Here is a 15,877-nt window from a genome sequence, read left to right as displayed (position 1 = left end):
GGAGTAAATAAGATAATCTCATGTTTGGCATAGAATAAGCATTCAATAAATTCGTTTTATAGGAGCAGGAAGCTAAACTTTATTATTTGAACTGTTTTCTTCTGTGTTCTATATATTCAAAACTAAGAAAGCAAAAAGAGAAATAGTTTAAAATTACAACCTAGACAACCTTCCTGATAAGTGATTTGGAAATATGTTTTAAAGCCTTAAAAATATTCATACGCTTTGACCTAGCAAATCTGGATTCTAGCCTAAATAAATAAAAATCTCTGTTCAAATTATTTACTTCATCATTATTTAGAATGACCCCAAACTGAAAACAACCTTAGTATTCAGCAGTAGGAGAACAGTTAAGTAAATTATGGTTCATGTATTACTTTTCATTCATTCTTTCAACAAACATATAATGTGTACCTATTAGGTACCAGGTTAGGTACAGAGCAAACAGTGGTGAATCAATCATATACACAGTTCTTGCTCTCATGAACGATGCAAACTTGTGGGTGAAAGACAGATATTAAATAAATAAAACAAGTAAATATAAAATTACATACCATGATAAATGCAATGAGAGAACAGATTATTAGAGAAAGTATCAGAAAGCCCAAGGAATACCCCAATACAGATTAAGGGTAGGTCTCTATGAGGAAGGATGAGTATGGAAAATAGTATTCCAGGCAAAGAACAGCATGTATGATGACCCAGAGGCAGGAGAAGGCTTGGTTTGTGTAAGGAAATAAAGTGTCAGTGAGGGTGTTATGTAGAAAATGTTGCTGGTGGAGATGGCAAGAGGAAGTGGGAGGAGATGAGTTTTTTGACAAGGTTTATCACATATTTCTACATATGTCCTTGAATAGGAAGTTTGAATTTTACTTTAAGTGCATGAGGAAACCATTCAAGGTTTTTAAACTGTAACCCACTTTACCTGTTAAAGAATCACTCTGGCTGCTACATGGAAAATGGGCTGGGAGGAAAGCAAGTACAGAATGTGGAAAGATGATGGTACAAGGAAATAGATGTATTTGAGATATATTATGAAGTTAGAATGACTAGATTTAGAGATGGAATGAACAAAAGTTGGGGAGAGAAAGAGACAGGAATGAAGGATGACTCTCAGGTTTCTAGCTTGGATAAAAATAATAAAAAAGATTAAGTAAAGGAAATGCCAGCCTAAAAGGAACCAGTTTTACCAGAAAGAAACAAGAGTTTTAAGAAGGAGCAAATATACTTCTTAGGAACCAGCAAGATAGTGGTAGGAGAAATTAAAGTGAAATACCCCAAGATAACAGGAGTCAAGGTCTCATAGTCCATCTACCTTCACTTATTCAAGAGATTTTCTTTTCAGAGTTAAAACCCTGGAGGTTCTGCATGTTACTTTACTAGGAAAGCCAATTTCTTCAGACCCAGTGCTGTCAATACATAAAGGGGAAGAAGGAGTTTCCTGGACGAGAAGATTGGAATTTCCCAGTTTGCACAAACCCACAGTTTGCCTTCTCTTCACCCAGATAGGCTACATTTCCACCTTGATGCAGGGGATGAGACACAAGTTTTTAAAAGCCCTCAAGACTAATCCTGAGGTATTACTTTTCCTGTACATCCCTTGTCTAAAATGATGTAGAACAGATGTACTGACAACAAGATTCTTGAAAATAGTCCTCAGGGTCAGTAATGACAATGACCACATCTCAAAGTCCTGTCAGCATCCCTAGCTCCCCCAGTCATGATGAAGAAAAATTAGGTCTCCAGGTAGGCTGAGGCTCCTAAAAGCAAAGTTAGGAAGAAACAGGAGTCACTGTTTGACAAGAGAAAATAAAAGATTTGCTTTAGAGAACACTGTACTAGATGTAAAATATCAGATTAAAGAGCCTAGGTCAAGGATGAAAACAAGGGGAATCCTACTCCAGGCTGAAAATACCCAGCCTGGAGAGCTGGGCAGAAGTAGCTGAACCAGAAGGCTCTAAGATGTTAAATTCTCCACAAACAGTAGGTGGCATCAAAGACCACTTCATCCCTTGCTTAGGCCTTTACTGGAAGCAAGGCTGTCATTTTTTTTAAAATGTCAGTTAAAAAATTTTTTTTTTCAATTTTTACAATTATTTTTTTAAAAAGTATATCCACCACCCAATTTAACTTATAAGTTCTCTTTCGGCACTTCCTCATCACTTCCTCTTCCTTCTCTCACAAGTAAACTTGGAATTTTGTATTTATTATCCCCTTGCTTTATTTGTATACATATATTCTGTATCCTTAAAAATATATATATTTTTTGTTCAGTCTATTTTTTGATAAAAATGCAATGATAAATGGTGACTTGCTTTTTTTGCCCAACATTATGTTCTGAAGATTCCACTCAGGTTGTTCCATGTAGCCAAAGTTCATTCATTTTAACTACTTTGTAGTCCTCCATTTTTAGACCATACCAACATTTATTTATCCATTCTACTACTGGTGAATATTTGGGTTGTTTACAGTTAACCGTCCTGCTTTGAGCACTAACTGTATGTGTTTCCTCACGCACATGCGCAAGTTTCAGGTATGACTATCTTTAACCTTACCAGATGAGGTCAAATTGTTTTTCAAAGTAGCTGTACCAATTTACACTCCCACCAGCAATGTAAAAAGTATTCCAGTTATTCCATATCCTTGTCAACATTTGCTATGGTCAGACTTTAAATGTATCAAATGTAGGTTTAATTTATATTTCTCTGATTATTAATGAGGTTCACCATCATTTCATAGTTTACTGGTCAACAGGGTTTCCTCTTCTGTGAAGAACCTAGTTGAGTGTTTCCCCATCTTTCTACTGGATTATTTATCTTCTTACTACTCTGCAGAAGTTCTTTATGTGTTCTGGAAACTCATTCTTTATCAGTTATAAGTGTTACAAGTATTTTTTACCAAGTTTGTGGCCTGCCCTTTCATTTTCTTTATAGTATTTATTTATGAACAGAAGTTTTGCATTTTAATGTAATCAAGTTGATCAACCTTTCCCTTTATAAACATTTTAAGTCTTAAAAACACCTTCTTATGTGAGATCATAGTATATTTTCCTACATTATTGTCTCTACATTTTTTCCTTTAAATTTCAGTGTTTACATCAACTGGGACTGATTTTTGGTATGAGACAGGAATTCAATTTCATTTATTCCATGGGGTTACCCAGTTGTCTGAGCACTATTTATTGTAAAGACCATCCTCTACCCAGCAAAACTACAACAGCATTTGTCACAAATAGGTTTCCCTTTACATATGAATCTGCTTCTGGGTTCTCTATTTTATTCCGCTGGTCAATCTATTCCAGTGCCAATACAAAACTGTCTTAATTACTAAACTTTATAATGACTCTTTATACTGGTAAGGCGGGTCTCCTCACCTTGTTCTTCTTCTTCAGGAATGTCTTGGCTATTCTTGAATCTTTTCTCTTCCATATAAATTTTAGAATCAGCTTGTCAAGTTCCACAAAAAACCTGTTGGGATTTTTATTGGAATTGCATTGAATCTATATATCAGTTTGGGGAGAATTGACAACTTTACAATACTGAGCCTTCTAATCCATTGATCTTATCTCTTTCACTAATTTAGGTTTTTTTCTTTAATGTCTTCAAACATTTTTATAATTTTCTCCAAAGATTTTGTAAATATTTTACTAAATTTATTCTTAGGTACTTCACATTTTGGATGTTATTGTAAATGGCATCTTTTAAAAACTATTAGATTTCCTGATTGTGGCTTATGAATAGAAATGCATTCATTTTTTATGCTGTTTTTGTATCTATCAACCCTGTTAAAATAACATTAATTCTAATAATTTATCTGATGAGTCTTTGGATTTCTCTGGGACAATAATCTCCTCTGTGAAAAAAACTGACTTTTTTGTCTCTTCCTTTCCAATCCGTAATACCTTTCATTTCTTTTCTTGCCTTACTGTGCTAACGTCTCCAGTATAGTACTGAATCTCATTCACTTTAAAGTTTGAATCCCCTTCCAAATACTCTGGCCACAGTCACCAGTGCCTGAACACTCTGCTGTGATGGGGAGCCTACTACTTTCCAAGGAAGTTCCCCTGATCTTGGAACAGTTCTGTTTAGAAGGACTTAACACCCAGACACACAATTTGTTTTTCCCTTGTACTGACTAGTGTAAAACCCAGGAGGTCAGCTGGTGCCTTCTCTGCCCCTTGGAAATCCTGAACTCCCAATTCCCTGGACTGTTGAATTCTAAAGCCCTTGACATAGGTACTGATAATTCCCATAGGCCTTTGGCTCTGATACATTTATTTGGAGACAACTCATCAATGTAGAGACTATTCTGCCTCTGGTTCACTCAGATGCCACACAGTTCTGTCACCAAATTACACATAAATGCTTCTTTACCTGGAAATCCAAGAATTAAGCTGTCTCTACTAAAGATGCAGGGTCCTGCGTGGGTTGGGGGGTTTCACATTTCACAATTCACAGATTGTGACCGCCTCACTGCCTCTAGTTCTTTCCCTAGCTGTCTCCTATCCCCTTCATCTCAGGAGCTAAGTAAAGTCTATTTATTTATTTATTAAACCTTAAACATGTTTTAGGGACCTCAATAAGTGGCTTTTCAAAGTGTTGCTTTTAAACAAATTCAGTGCTTCCTTCCGAGACAAATGCTGGTCAGTAAAATGTTCCAGCTTATAACTTTAGGACAAAAGTTCCATTACCTGTAACTTTCAACCACGGTGGGGTTTCATAGAAATGTTACACACTCCCCATTTAGTCTGTCAGATATCCGAAAACAGCTGTCATTTCCTATGCTTATTGTTTCTTGAGCTGTTCACCCCCACGGTCCAGTTTTTCCTCCAAACAACTTCCCATTTAATGATATTCCTTTTCACAGAGACCAGACCACAAGACTCTTGGCACAGTTCAAGCTGGGGACACCAACTCTATTCTATATGCCATCTATACATTAAAGCATAATGGATACTATGCTAAGGCTAATAAGCTTGAATAGCTTTGTTTACTATATTAAAAAAAACTTTTTAAAGTTTTTTTTTCTTCTTCTTTTTGGCTGCACTGCGAGGCACGCAGGATCTCAGCTCCCCAAACAGGGATCGAACCTGCGCCCCCTGAAGTGGAAGCACGGAGTGTTAACCATTGGACCACCAGGGAAGCCCCTTTAAAGTTTTTAATGTCTGCTTTTAAAAATGCTATTTAAAAATATGCTTGTTGTAAAAGAAAGTCAAATAATTCAGTAGAAAGTGGAAGTTCCCTATCATGTCTCTCCTGTCTTCTACCCGTCCTTGTAGGCAACCACTGCTCAGTTCACAGTGTTCCTCCAGACTTAAAAAAAAAAAAAAGGCATTAACACACTCAAAGGCAGACATACATAGATTTTTTTTAAAAAGGGGATTATACCATGTAAAGTCCCTTGGAATATGTTTTTTCCCATATTTTTCTATGTCAACACATTTATTTTAATGACAGTACAGAATTTCATAATAGATGCAAGAAATTATTTAGCCATTCTGCTATTTGATAGATAAATATTTTCCACTTTATCTTCTTTGCTATTATAAGTAATGCTACAATGAACATCCTTGTACAAATATATATTTTGTTTACTGATAGAGTCCCATAAGTTAGGTCAGATAGTGTAAGCATTTAAAATTTGGTTGATACTGCCAAATCATCCTTCCAGTGCTGTATCAATTTAAACTTCCCCTACCTGTGTGAAAGAGTTTCTTTATCCCCATACCCCTGCCCATACTTGATATCAATCTTCTAAAATTTTCAAATCTAACAGGCCCAAAATAATGGTTAGTTTTAATCTGGATCTCCGGATTACTAGATATAGTTGAGCCTCTTTCCCTATGTTTATAGACCATTTGTTTTTCTCCTCTGAACTGCCAATTTTTCTCCTGCAATGTTTAACTTTTTTCTCACAGGTTTGGAGAAGCTCTATACATTATGGAAAATTCTCTGTCTACTTGTGGCAAATAGTTTCTCCCAGTTGGCCACTTTCTTATGGTGTTATTTTTCAGAGATGCTTAACATTTTAATATATTTATTATCTTTCAATCTATTCTATTCTAGCTTCTGAATCTTGTGTTTTGCTTAGAAAGGCCTTCCTCACCCTATGGTTACAAGAATATTATTCTATGATAGTGGACACAAATTGGTGTGTTTGTCCTATGTGTTAACTCTCCTCTTTCCTGCCAGGGCTGACCGATGCAAGCACAGTCACACCTGACCTACATTGTACCAACCAGATTCTCTTTTCCAGGATTTTGAAACCCAAAAGAAGCAGAGGCTTCCCTAGAGGGCCCAGACCCACCAGGATAGGACCTGCTCTGTCCAAAGGCTGGTAGTCTATCTCATCTTTTGATTCTGCCAGCTTCCCCACTTTTTTGCTTGAGTTGACTTCTCCTGTTTTTAAGTAAAAGACCTTAACTCACTTAGCAGTTAGTAACAGAGAGTGGGGTTGTAGGTGAGAGACTGATGGGGGAAATACGGGTGATGTGAACCTGATTACTGAGTTCAGATGAAGGGAAAGGAACTGTTAACCAATTTGCATTATGGGAAAGCTCAAGCCACTCATACCTCACGACTGTAAAACAGTTACTTCATATTGGCTTGCAATCACCTGGGAGGTGCTCTAGCTGATGGTAAAGGAGTTGGGGGAGGGGGAGTGCCAATTAAAAGGAGATGAGAAATGCTGAAACCAAGGAATAGGATTATTTCTGACAATTTTAGATAGTAAAACAAGAAAAAGCCCAGCTCCAAAATCAAATACTTATCTCCAAAGACAGCACAAAAGTCAGGGCCCTTCTATGACTGTGCTATGCATTTTGCTGAACCAAAAGTTAAGGTTTCAGAATTTTGCTGGTTGTTAAATGTTAATGCCAATGGAATTCACATCTTTCCTTGGTTGGTCATGTGAAAGACACGGCTTTAAAGTGAGATAATTGAAATGATGCAGAAAGGAAACAGAGGAGTTGGGGAAAGCCAACTTCTAAAAATCTCTATTATGCTCTCTACTGCATCCTGCTTTCATGATGAAAACTGCCCCACAACCCAGCTCTCATTGCGCATGGATAATCAGGATGCAAACATAACACGATCTGGAGGGTAAAATACATAAAGAAGGTAGAAAAGCAAAGAACTAACACCCAGAAGAAACTGCAGGCATTCACTGAGTTGGATCATCAAAAACCATAGGAATAGTTGTTGATATACATTTTGAGGATGTTAGGCCAAGGAGGGGTCTAATTCTAATTTTTGAATAGGGCTAGATTTCTAGTTATGGTATGGTTAACTGAACTTCTGCAGTTAGTGTAACCGCTCAGGAAACTGGCCACGGTTCTAATGGTGGGGTGGGGTGGCCAATAGGAACCTGGACTGAATGCTGGGTTCAGCTAGGTAGCAAAGAAAAGCCAGAAAACCCTTGGCACAAAGTAGAGGAAATCAGTGTTACAGGGGATCCAACAGCCTCAACCTTCTTACTGACACCTTCACCATGTCCTTGATGGGATCTACAATGCATGCCTCACTAGAGGCTGTACGTGGGTGAGGAAAGCACCTGCATCTTTTAGAAGAAGGAACTGACTTCAAAAAGGGATTCTTGATCTTAGTGGGATGAAAAAAGCCTCAGAGGCCACAGTTCACCAGGGCTCAGACTTCTCTGAGGTGGATAATTTGTTGTGAAGCTCCCAATAATGGAAATGGGAGGCAGCCAGCTCAGGTCAGTTGAGGGGGCCTGACTAGACTCTCATGCTAGAGAAGGGCTCCTTCTCATCCAACTCCCAGGCCTGAGTCAGTTCACAGACCTAGAACTCTTCAATGATGGGCACATGTAAGAAAGAACCCTGCCATAGCACATCAACACTCCTATACCATGAACCTTCCTCCTCATCTTCCCTTAAGAATCTGCAGGCATTTACCATGGTAACCACTGGGTAAAGGCAAATACATCTTTTGGGGTCTACTGGGTTCTGGCCTTCAGCTAACTAATTCCTGGGAACCCAGAATGCTATAATTTCATGCTAGTTTGAATGGAGCCTTTGTAGGCCAGGAGATGGAAGGAGTTTTGGCTTGAAGTGGTCTCATGTTAGGAGCTACCTATTTTCCCAGTGTATGGTTGGAATGGAATTCTACAGCAAGGAGCAGGAATAACCACATTGGTCCCCTAACCCTTTGGATAGGTACCATTCCAGTAGCTAGAGCAAATGCAAGCTGCTGGAGCAGTAATCTCCCTTTACCAAAAGGCTAGGTCCCTAGATGAGTCACAGAGCTCCTAAGTGCTACAGGAGACTTAAAAGTTGTGGGATAATGATGAGATAATCCATTTAGATGTGTGAGTTTAGTGATGGCGTGAAGTGAGTGCTCAATAACTACTAATATTAGCTATTCTGATGCTTCCTATTACTCTCCATGCAAGCTACCAAATAGATAAGCTGACAGTTTTTAAGAATGTCAGTATAATGTCATACATGAACCATGTGGAGCTGCAGATCTGCAGTTGCTTTTCCAGATGTTGTATTTCCTACAGATTAATATAACCTGTGGTACCTGAATTTCGCTATTAATGAGGCAAGTGAGCTTATTTTTTCCTTTATGATACACAAGGACTACATGAAGCAGTTTCCCTTTCTCACGGCAGGAGCAGCTTCAGTGATAAATCATCTTGACCTCTCTCTGCTGTGAACTGGTTCATTGGGATTTTGTCTCACTGTTTCACAGGACATCACCCTGACAACTGTATAGTGGCCTGCCACCTTGGCCAAGTTTTCCGAAAGTCAAAAGCCAGCAGCATGTCAGGATATCCCCTCCAACGTAAAGAATAAGTTGCCACTCCTTGCCCCCATGCCCTCCCCTTGCCCCCACTTCAAGGAGGAGTGATGCTTGCTGGGTCATTATGGATTTTGGAGACAGCATATACCACATGCTGGTGTCCTATTCTGACTCATTTATTGAGTGATCTGAAAAGAGAAGGCTCTCAAGCTGACCCAGGCCATAGAGAAATTAGCTCTGGTAGATTCTACGGGGCCCTAAGTGTCTGTGGTTCAGGCTGAGCAGGAGAATCATAATGAAAAACCTTAGGATGTGGGGACAAGTCCATGATCCTGTCAGCAAGATTATGTTCCTAGCTTAGCACTGGGGTCTGGTAGAGACTGTAAGCCTGACCATGGGACACTAGATATCCATATGATGTCAACTGCCCATCATAAACTAAGTATTATGTGATTCAATAAGCTATAAATTGGGACATGTCCAGAATTCAGCTGAAACCGATGTGTACAGAACGCGTGCCACACACCCACTCCTTCAATAGATTCCTCTGACTTCCTGATGATATTAACAGTTGACTAAAGGAGAAAAAAGTCCAGCCTAGTGTACAAATGGCTCTGTGAGACATGCTAGCCTATTCTGGAAGCAGATTGCTATGGGATAATCTACTTAAGGTATGGCTCTGAATGAGTATAAAAGAGAAACCCGTCTGGTGAACAGAACTTCAAGCAAGGTATCACACCATCCACTTCACTGGATGTCAGGATCTAAGCTGATCCCTGGGTAGTAGATAACTGGGACAAAAAAGACAGGAAATATTTATGCTCCATGTGTATGCTCACCGGATGGCACTCACTGCAAGAACCCAGGAGATGTTGGTCGGCCCTTTCCCTCACCACCCCAGTGCTGGCCCAATGAGCCCATGAACATAGTGGCCATGATAGCACGGCAATTGACTGTCACAATACCTATCTGAATTTGCCTACCATGCCTCTTAGGAACACCACCTCTATCCAGGTATTCACTGGAATGCCTTATTATGGGATCTCAGGGAATTACCTCTAAACAAAGAACCCATTTCACAGAAAAAAGTACAGCCACCAGGTCACATACCCATCACCCAAAAGTAGCTTGCACCATATTTAAAAAACAGCAGAGTGCCTACTGGAGACCTAGCTATAGTGTTGAGGCTGAGGTGCTATCCTGTGGCATGAGGTGAATGTTCATAATCAATAATGAGCATTAAATGGTGTTGTTTTTCTAACAGCCAGAAAAAAGGGTCCAAGTTATTACCTTAACTCTTGCCTGGTAAATGGTCTTCTGCTTCACCTCTTGCTTCCCTCCCATCTATTCTCCACATTGTAGCTAGTGATTTTCTCAGAGTGAAAATATGACCACATCACGCTCCACTCCCCCAAGCCCTTCAGAGGTGGAGCAGATATGAGTGGTAACCCACTCACCCAATAAACATTCCTCCTTGCTACTAGAGCTCCCATTCTGTCTTATCCGCCTATCCTCTACATGACACTGGAATAATGTGGATTGGTCTCAGCCAGTTGCGGTAAGTCTATTTCTCCCTTGCTTATGACTAGTTTAAGAAGGAATATGTGACCAGAGAAGTCTCCAGAAGCTTTTGGGAAAGTTTTCCTCACTAATAAAAGGAGACATACAGGAAGAAACAGTTATTCTCTTCTCACTGGACCTTATTTACCCCCATGTGGTGCCTAGAACTGGGGCAGCCATTATTTTTTTGGGGGGTCACGCTGCATGGCTTATGGGATCTTAGTACCCCAACCAGGGATTGAACCCGGGTCCTCGGCAGTGAAAGCGCAAAGTCCTAACCACTGGACCGCCAGGGAATTCCCTGGGCAGCCATTTTGGCAACATGAGGAAAGCCAGCCTAAGAGACAGGACTGACACATGGCTGAGTGGAAAGATATGAAGGAGACAGAGTTTAACAATGCCCAAGTTGATGAATTAGCCAACTCTGGAACTGTTCCTGTGTCCTTAAATCCATTCCCCTCTCCCTAATCATTACCACTTTACATCAATCTATCAGCGACTCTGGTCTTAACTGCTGCAGCCCCTAACTGTATTTCCTGCTTCTATCCTGGTCTTCCCATGGGCTATTCTCTAACTAGTAGTCTGAGTCATTTTTTTCCAAATTACAAATCTGGTTGGTCTGTGGCTTCCGACTTCTCTCATGACATTCTACAAGATCTACAGTCTGGCCCAGTCTTCTACATTTTCATCTCTTACTACTCCCTTAAGTCTCTGCCCTTCGGCCACTCATAGTCCTTCATTATTTTTTGAATGTGCCCTTCCCTCACCCACCCTCACTACTGACAGATTGCTCCTGATATTCCCAGTGCCTGGAATGTTCCCCATCCCCCTTTCCCCAATGCCCTTGCCTATGATTAGGTCTCAATTAAAATATCATTTTTAAAGGAAGTTCTGAACTGGTGGACTGGAATCATCAACTGGTAGATTCACAAACATGTTCTGCTTCCTTGAGAGAGTTATAAAACATGCAAATGTAAATACTACCCAAGATGAGGCCTGCACTCTGCAGTCTGCCATGGTCCTCATTTTCCACAATGACCTATTCCTACTGTCTACTTAAGATACCCTGTGACCCCTGGCTCTAGACTCTAAAAGGCCACCTCTTAATATAGGTTCCTATGCCTTTGCACCAGTTCTTCATGTTCTATATTGCTGTTTGAACTTACACAGCAATTTCCCTGAGTGTAGGGACTAGATCTGTTTTTGCTCCCCAGCAAATCCCTGGTACCTTGCACATATCAGATGCTTGATAAGTTTTTATTAAACAAAAGTAACAGATGCAATGATGAATGAATGGATAGATGGGTAGAAGTGGGAGGTATGGCAAATCTTTTTGCATTTCCTGTCCATGGTCACATAGGAAAGGAGTCAGATGAACCTGGTAAAAAATTTCTCACCTCTTAACCCATTAGAAACCTGTTTTCTGCCCCATGATTCAAAAGGTTTGACCTTAGGTCTGCCTTCCTCCCTGCTGACACACCAGCCTCAGCAAAGAACTCACGTTGAATTCTTCTCTGAAGAGCTTATTGTCATCAGCCATTCTCCGGTTAATCTCCTCTTCCAGCTTGTCCACAGGCAGGGGCGGATACTTCCTGTTGGTGCTTGGGGACCTGGCCAGAAGTGGTACGCTCTGGGGTTCTGCAGTGCATAAGGGGGAAGGTTGGTCAGGTGCTCTGGGGACACAGCCCTTCTCTGGAGACTAAATTAGGGGTTCTATCTCATGGACCAGGCATCCAGAAACTAGGGGTGCTTTCAAGTCTTTTTTTCTCTTTCCTTTTAGGATGGGGAAACTCCTATTTTCTTGATTTTTCTTCTCCATGAAGGTTCCCCATGTCATTTAGGGGTGTCTTACCCACATCCTCAGTGCGGCCATTGGATAAGCGGAAAGAATTGGAATGGCTCCCAGCTTGCTTGTATTTCTTAAACCTAATGAGAAAATGTTCATAGTGAAACACTAAGCACAGAGTCAGGAGAGACCAATCATTGGCTTTGTAGCTCCACTTACTGATTCAGCCTTTTAAAATATCCTTTACCAAAAAACAGGCTCTTTTAGAGACAGGTTCTGCACACACTGAAGCAGCTCCAGTGGTGACTGAGCACCTCAGTGTGCTCTTGCTCACCCTCAGCACACTAGAATCCAACCCAGAGAACCCCACAGTATGTTCTGGCTTGAATGGCTCCTCTGTGCAGCTCCAGTTCCAGGATTTGCTGCAGATCACAGCCACACCAGGTGGAGGTAGGATGTGTGGGTAGAATACAGTGCGGGGAGATAAGAGTATCAAACAAAAACCCTGGTACTTCCCTGGTGTAACCAGGGAGAAGCCCAGAGCTTCAGACTGGGTTGGCACAGGTCTGGCCACAAGTCTCCTGCAGAAAGGTGGAGACACAGGACAAACTGTAGGGGTGTACAAGGTTTCCCTCTCTTTATTCCTGCAGAAGAACAGAGGGAGCTCAGAGCAGCTTAAGCTAAAAATAAGGGCAGAGTTAAACCCAATTAGTCAGGGCGGTGACTTCAGCAGGAAGAGAACAAATGCACCTCCTTCTTCCCTCCCTTGGGTTTCCCTTCCTGGCTTTGGTACCTGTTTGAGGAGTAATACCTACAACAAGACCCTGGAAGAAAGTCAGAAAGAGAAACTCTGTAGCTCACATGGTTCAGTTCAGCATGCCAGAGTCAGGGGCCCTAGAGGGGTTTGGGGACAAAGCCCCAACTAGAAATAAAGTAGACCTTTACTGAGCACATAATCTTCATTGGGGTGCTTTCAGGGGTTGTTTCAATAGGGCTAGATCTGAAGATCTTAAAACGCCTATCAGTAACAACAGACTGTGGCTTCTTCCCTCAACCTCTAAACCACTGTCCTGGGTTTTAGGTTGAACCGGAGTTGAGGGACTGGACTTGGGACAGAGGGAAGCAAAGGGGAGGGGCTAGGTGTTAAGGAAGACTATGTAAAACTTTAAAACATTTCTAAGCAGAATTTTAATCTTAGGAGTGCTACCATGAGTCATTACCCTCTATCCCATTCACTGTCTTTATCCTACTGTCTTCTGGACTGTGGGGGCTTATTGAGACCCTGGGGTATTGAAACAGAGTCCAAGAGAATGCAGAAGCATTAGCACACTCACCTTAACATGTACAAAACTATGATAATAAACACGATCACTAGCAGAGAGGACAGGGCCACCATCACTGCAATAATTGGCGTCTCATCTGAAATCAAGAGAATGAAACATGTTATTATCATTGTATGTAATGGAGGGCTCAAGTCGGCTGCTCAGGGAAACACCCAGATGAGGAAGAAGGGCTCCTCCAAATGCTTATGTAGATGGCTGGGCATGGGGAGGGAGAGAAGGAGAGAAGGGGGGGCAGGAGGGAGAGAGGGAGAGAAGGGGGGCGCGGAGAGAGAGAGAGAAAAGAGAACACCTTTCACTGCCAGCCCAGGGCTACTGGGTGAAGAGGGGGGTACAGTAGGGTAAGAGCCCAGGGTGACATGTCCACCCCATCTCTGACTTATCATACATATGTTTATTTTGTGTCTCCCTGCATTACAATGTAAGCTCTTTGAAGGTAGAGACTTTCTTTCATTGCTATAGAGACTAAAACAAAAACAGTGCTCAGCACATAAGAAATACTCAGATATTTCATAGAGTATTCATCAATCCTGATGGTAAGCTGGGTGTGCAGGGCCAACAATGTACTTTCTCCCAGGCTCAGTGCGCTCCATCTAGAGGAAGATGGGAGAGAAAGGAAAAATGACAATTTTCCTATCATAAATCCAAATGGTTTCCTGGCACAGAGAATACTGTTCCTGATTAAAGCAAGGACACATTATTAGATCCTTAAGCACTGTGTCAAAAAACGCTGGGTACTCTTTTCTACCTCTTTCCACAGCTACCTTTTACCAGGACCCCAACTACAGCAACATCTGGCTTGGAGATACAGCAACTCTGCCCTCCATTCCATAGGGCCTGGCTTCCTTAACACCCCACACTGAACCTCATGGCAGCTGACCAGGTGCCGCCTCATCCTCTTCCTGCACTCTCATGCCCCCACCACGAACTATACAACCAGTCTGAATTTGTAACTGTCTTCACCATTTTCCATCTTTCCTAGCAGCAGCACTTTTCATCCTCTTTAGCAGATCCCCCTATGTAAAGGGCAATCCTGTCACATATGCTCTGTATTACATCTATTACTGTCACTTCAAAGACCTGTCTTCTTGACCTCATTTACCCTCCTCCAACCACAAACAGCCAGCCCCATGTCTCTCTTCACAGTTAACTTCTCACAACGGTTGTCTTATTTAACAGTTGTTTTCTCTAACCCCTTACCTCTGGGTACTCCTTAATCTATTTTGCTCTGACTCCTACCCTCAGTGAGCCATTTAAATTGCTCATCAAGGACACCAACAAATGGCATATTGCCAAACCCAATGGAAGCATTCCCATCTTCATCTGATTCAACCTCTTAGCAGCATTCATTCAAAAAATATTTATGGGGACTTCCCTGGTGGCACAGAGGTTGAGAATCCGCCTGCTGGTGCAGGGGACATGGGTTTGATCTCTGGTCTGGGAAGATCCCACATGCCTCGGAGCGACTAGGCCCGTGCGCCACAACTACTGAGCCTGTGCTCTAGAGCCCACGAGCCACAACTACTGAGCCCACACACCACAACTACTAAAGCCCGCGTGCCTAGAGCCTGTGCTCCGCAACAAGAGTAGCCCCGCAACTAGAGAAAGCCCACGCGCAGCAATGGAGACCCAATGGAGCCAAAAATAAATAAAATAAATAAATTTACAAAAAATATTTATGGACCAGCAACTGTATGCCAGGCACTGTTCCAGACACTGGGAATAGAGAATTGATTAAACAGACAAGCGACAGAGAGCTGACATTCTGGGGGAAGTGGGAGAAAACTGTTCATAAACAATTTCAGACAGGGGCAAGATATATGAAGAAAAGAAGGGTAAAGGGATAGAGAGTGATGGGTTTTGGGGAGGGGGAAGTGGCTGGCTATGTTAGAGTAGTTTGGGAAGGTCTGAAGTGGTTATACTGAGCCATTACTTAGAGTGGTCTAAATAATGTGAATAAGTGAACCACAAAAAGATCTGTGCAAAGAGCTTTCTAGGCACAGGGAACAGCAAGCATAAGAGCCCTCAGGAGTTTGGTGGGTTCAAGAAATAGCACAAAGACCAATTTCATACAAGATGTGGCTGGAGATGTGGGCAGAAGCCAGAAGACTTAGGGCTTTGCAGGCCATGGTAATGAGTGTGGATTTAGTCCTGAATGTGATGAGAAACACTATGTGATTGGAAGGGTTTGAACAGGGGAGAGATATAAATGGATTTACATTCTTTTAAAAGATCAGCTAGTTAAACTGACTCATAAGCAGCAGTCATGAGGTAGGAGGTAATCCAGCAGAATGTGGTATCATGCAAGCCAAGAACAGAGGTTTTCAAGAAGGAGGGAGTAGTCAACTCAATCAAATACTCAATCAACAGATTCAGTAGGATGAAAACAGAGATGTGAAACTGGATTTGACAAGAGGGCAGTTATTGGT

General features: G+C 41.5%; 1 protein-coding gene across 5 annotated transcripts in view; it reads right to left on the bottom strand.

The window, feature by feature from the left end:
* Nucleotides 1-15,877, bottom strand: part of PTPRA (protein tyrosine phosphatase receptor type A) — a 191,238-nt gene that overhangs the window by 35,240 nt on the left and 140,121 nt on the right. For all 5 annotated transcript variants that reach the window (XM_036825606.1, XM_036825608.1, XM_036825605.1 and 2 more), the window contains 3 exons: nt 13,443-13,527; nt 12,175-12,248; nt 11,824-11,960 (listed from right to left, as the gene is read on the bottom strand). In XM_036825606.1, coding sequence (XP_036681501.1) covers nt 11,824-11,960; nt 12,175-12,248; nt 13,443-13,527 — 296 coding nt within the window. The remainder of the gene's footprint in view (nt 1-11,823; nt 11,961-12,174; nt 12,249-13,442; nt 13,528-15,877) is intronic.

Source organism: Balaenoptera musculus, chromosome 15 (assembly GCF_009873245.2).
Source record: "Balaenoptera musculus isolate JJ_BM4_2016_0621 chromosome 15, mBalMus1.pri.v3, whole genome shotgun sequence".
Classification (NCBI taxonomy): domain Eukaryota; kingdom Metazoa; phylum Chordata; class Mammalia; order Artiodactyla; family Balaenopteridae; genus Balaenoptera; species Balaenoptera musculus.
The sequence above is the reverse complement of the archived record's forward strand: the minus strand, read 5'-3'. Positions and strand labels throughout refer to the sequence as shown.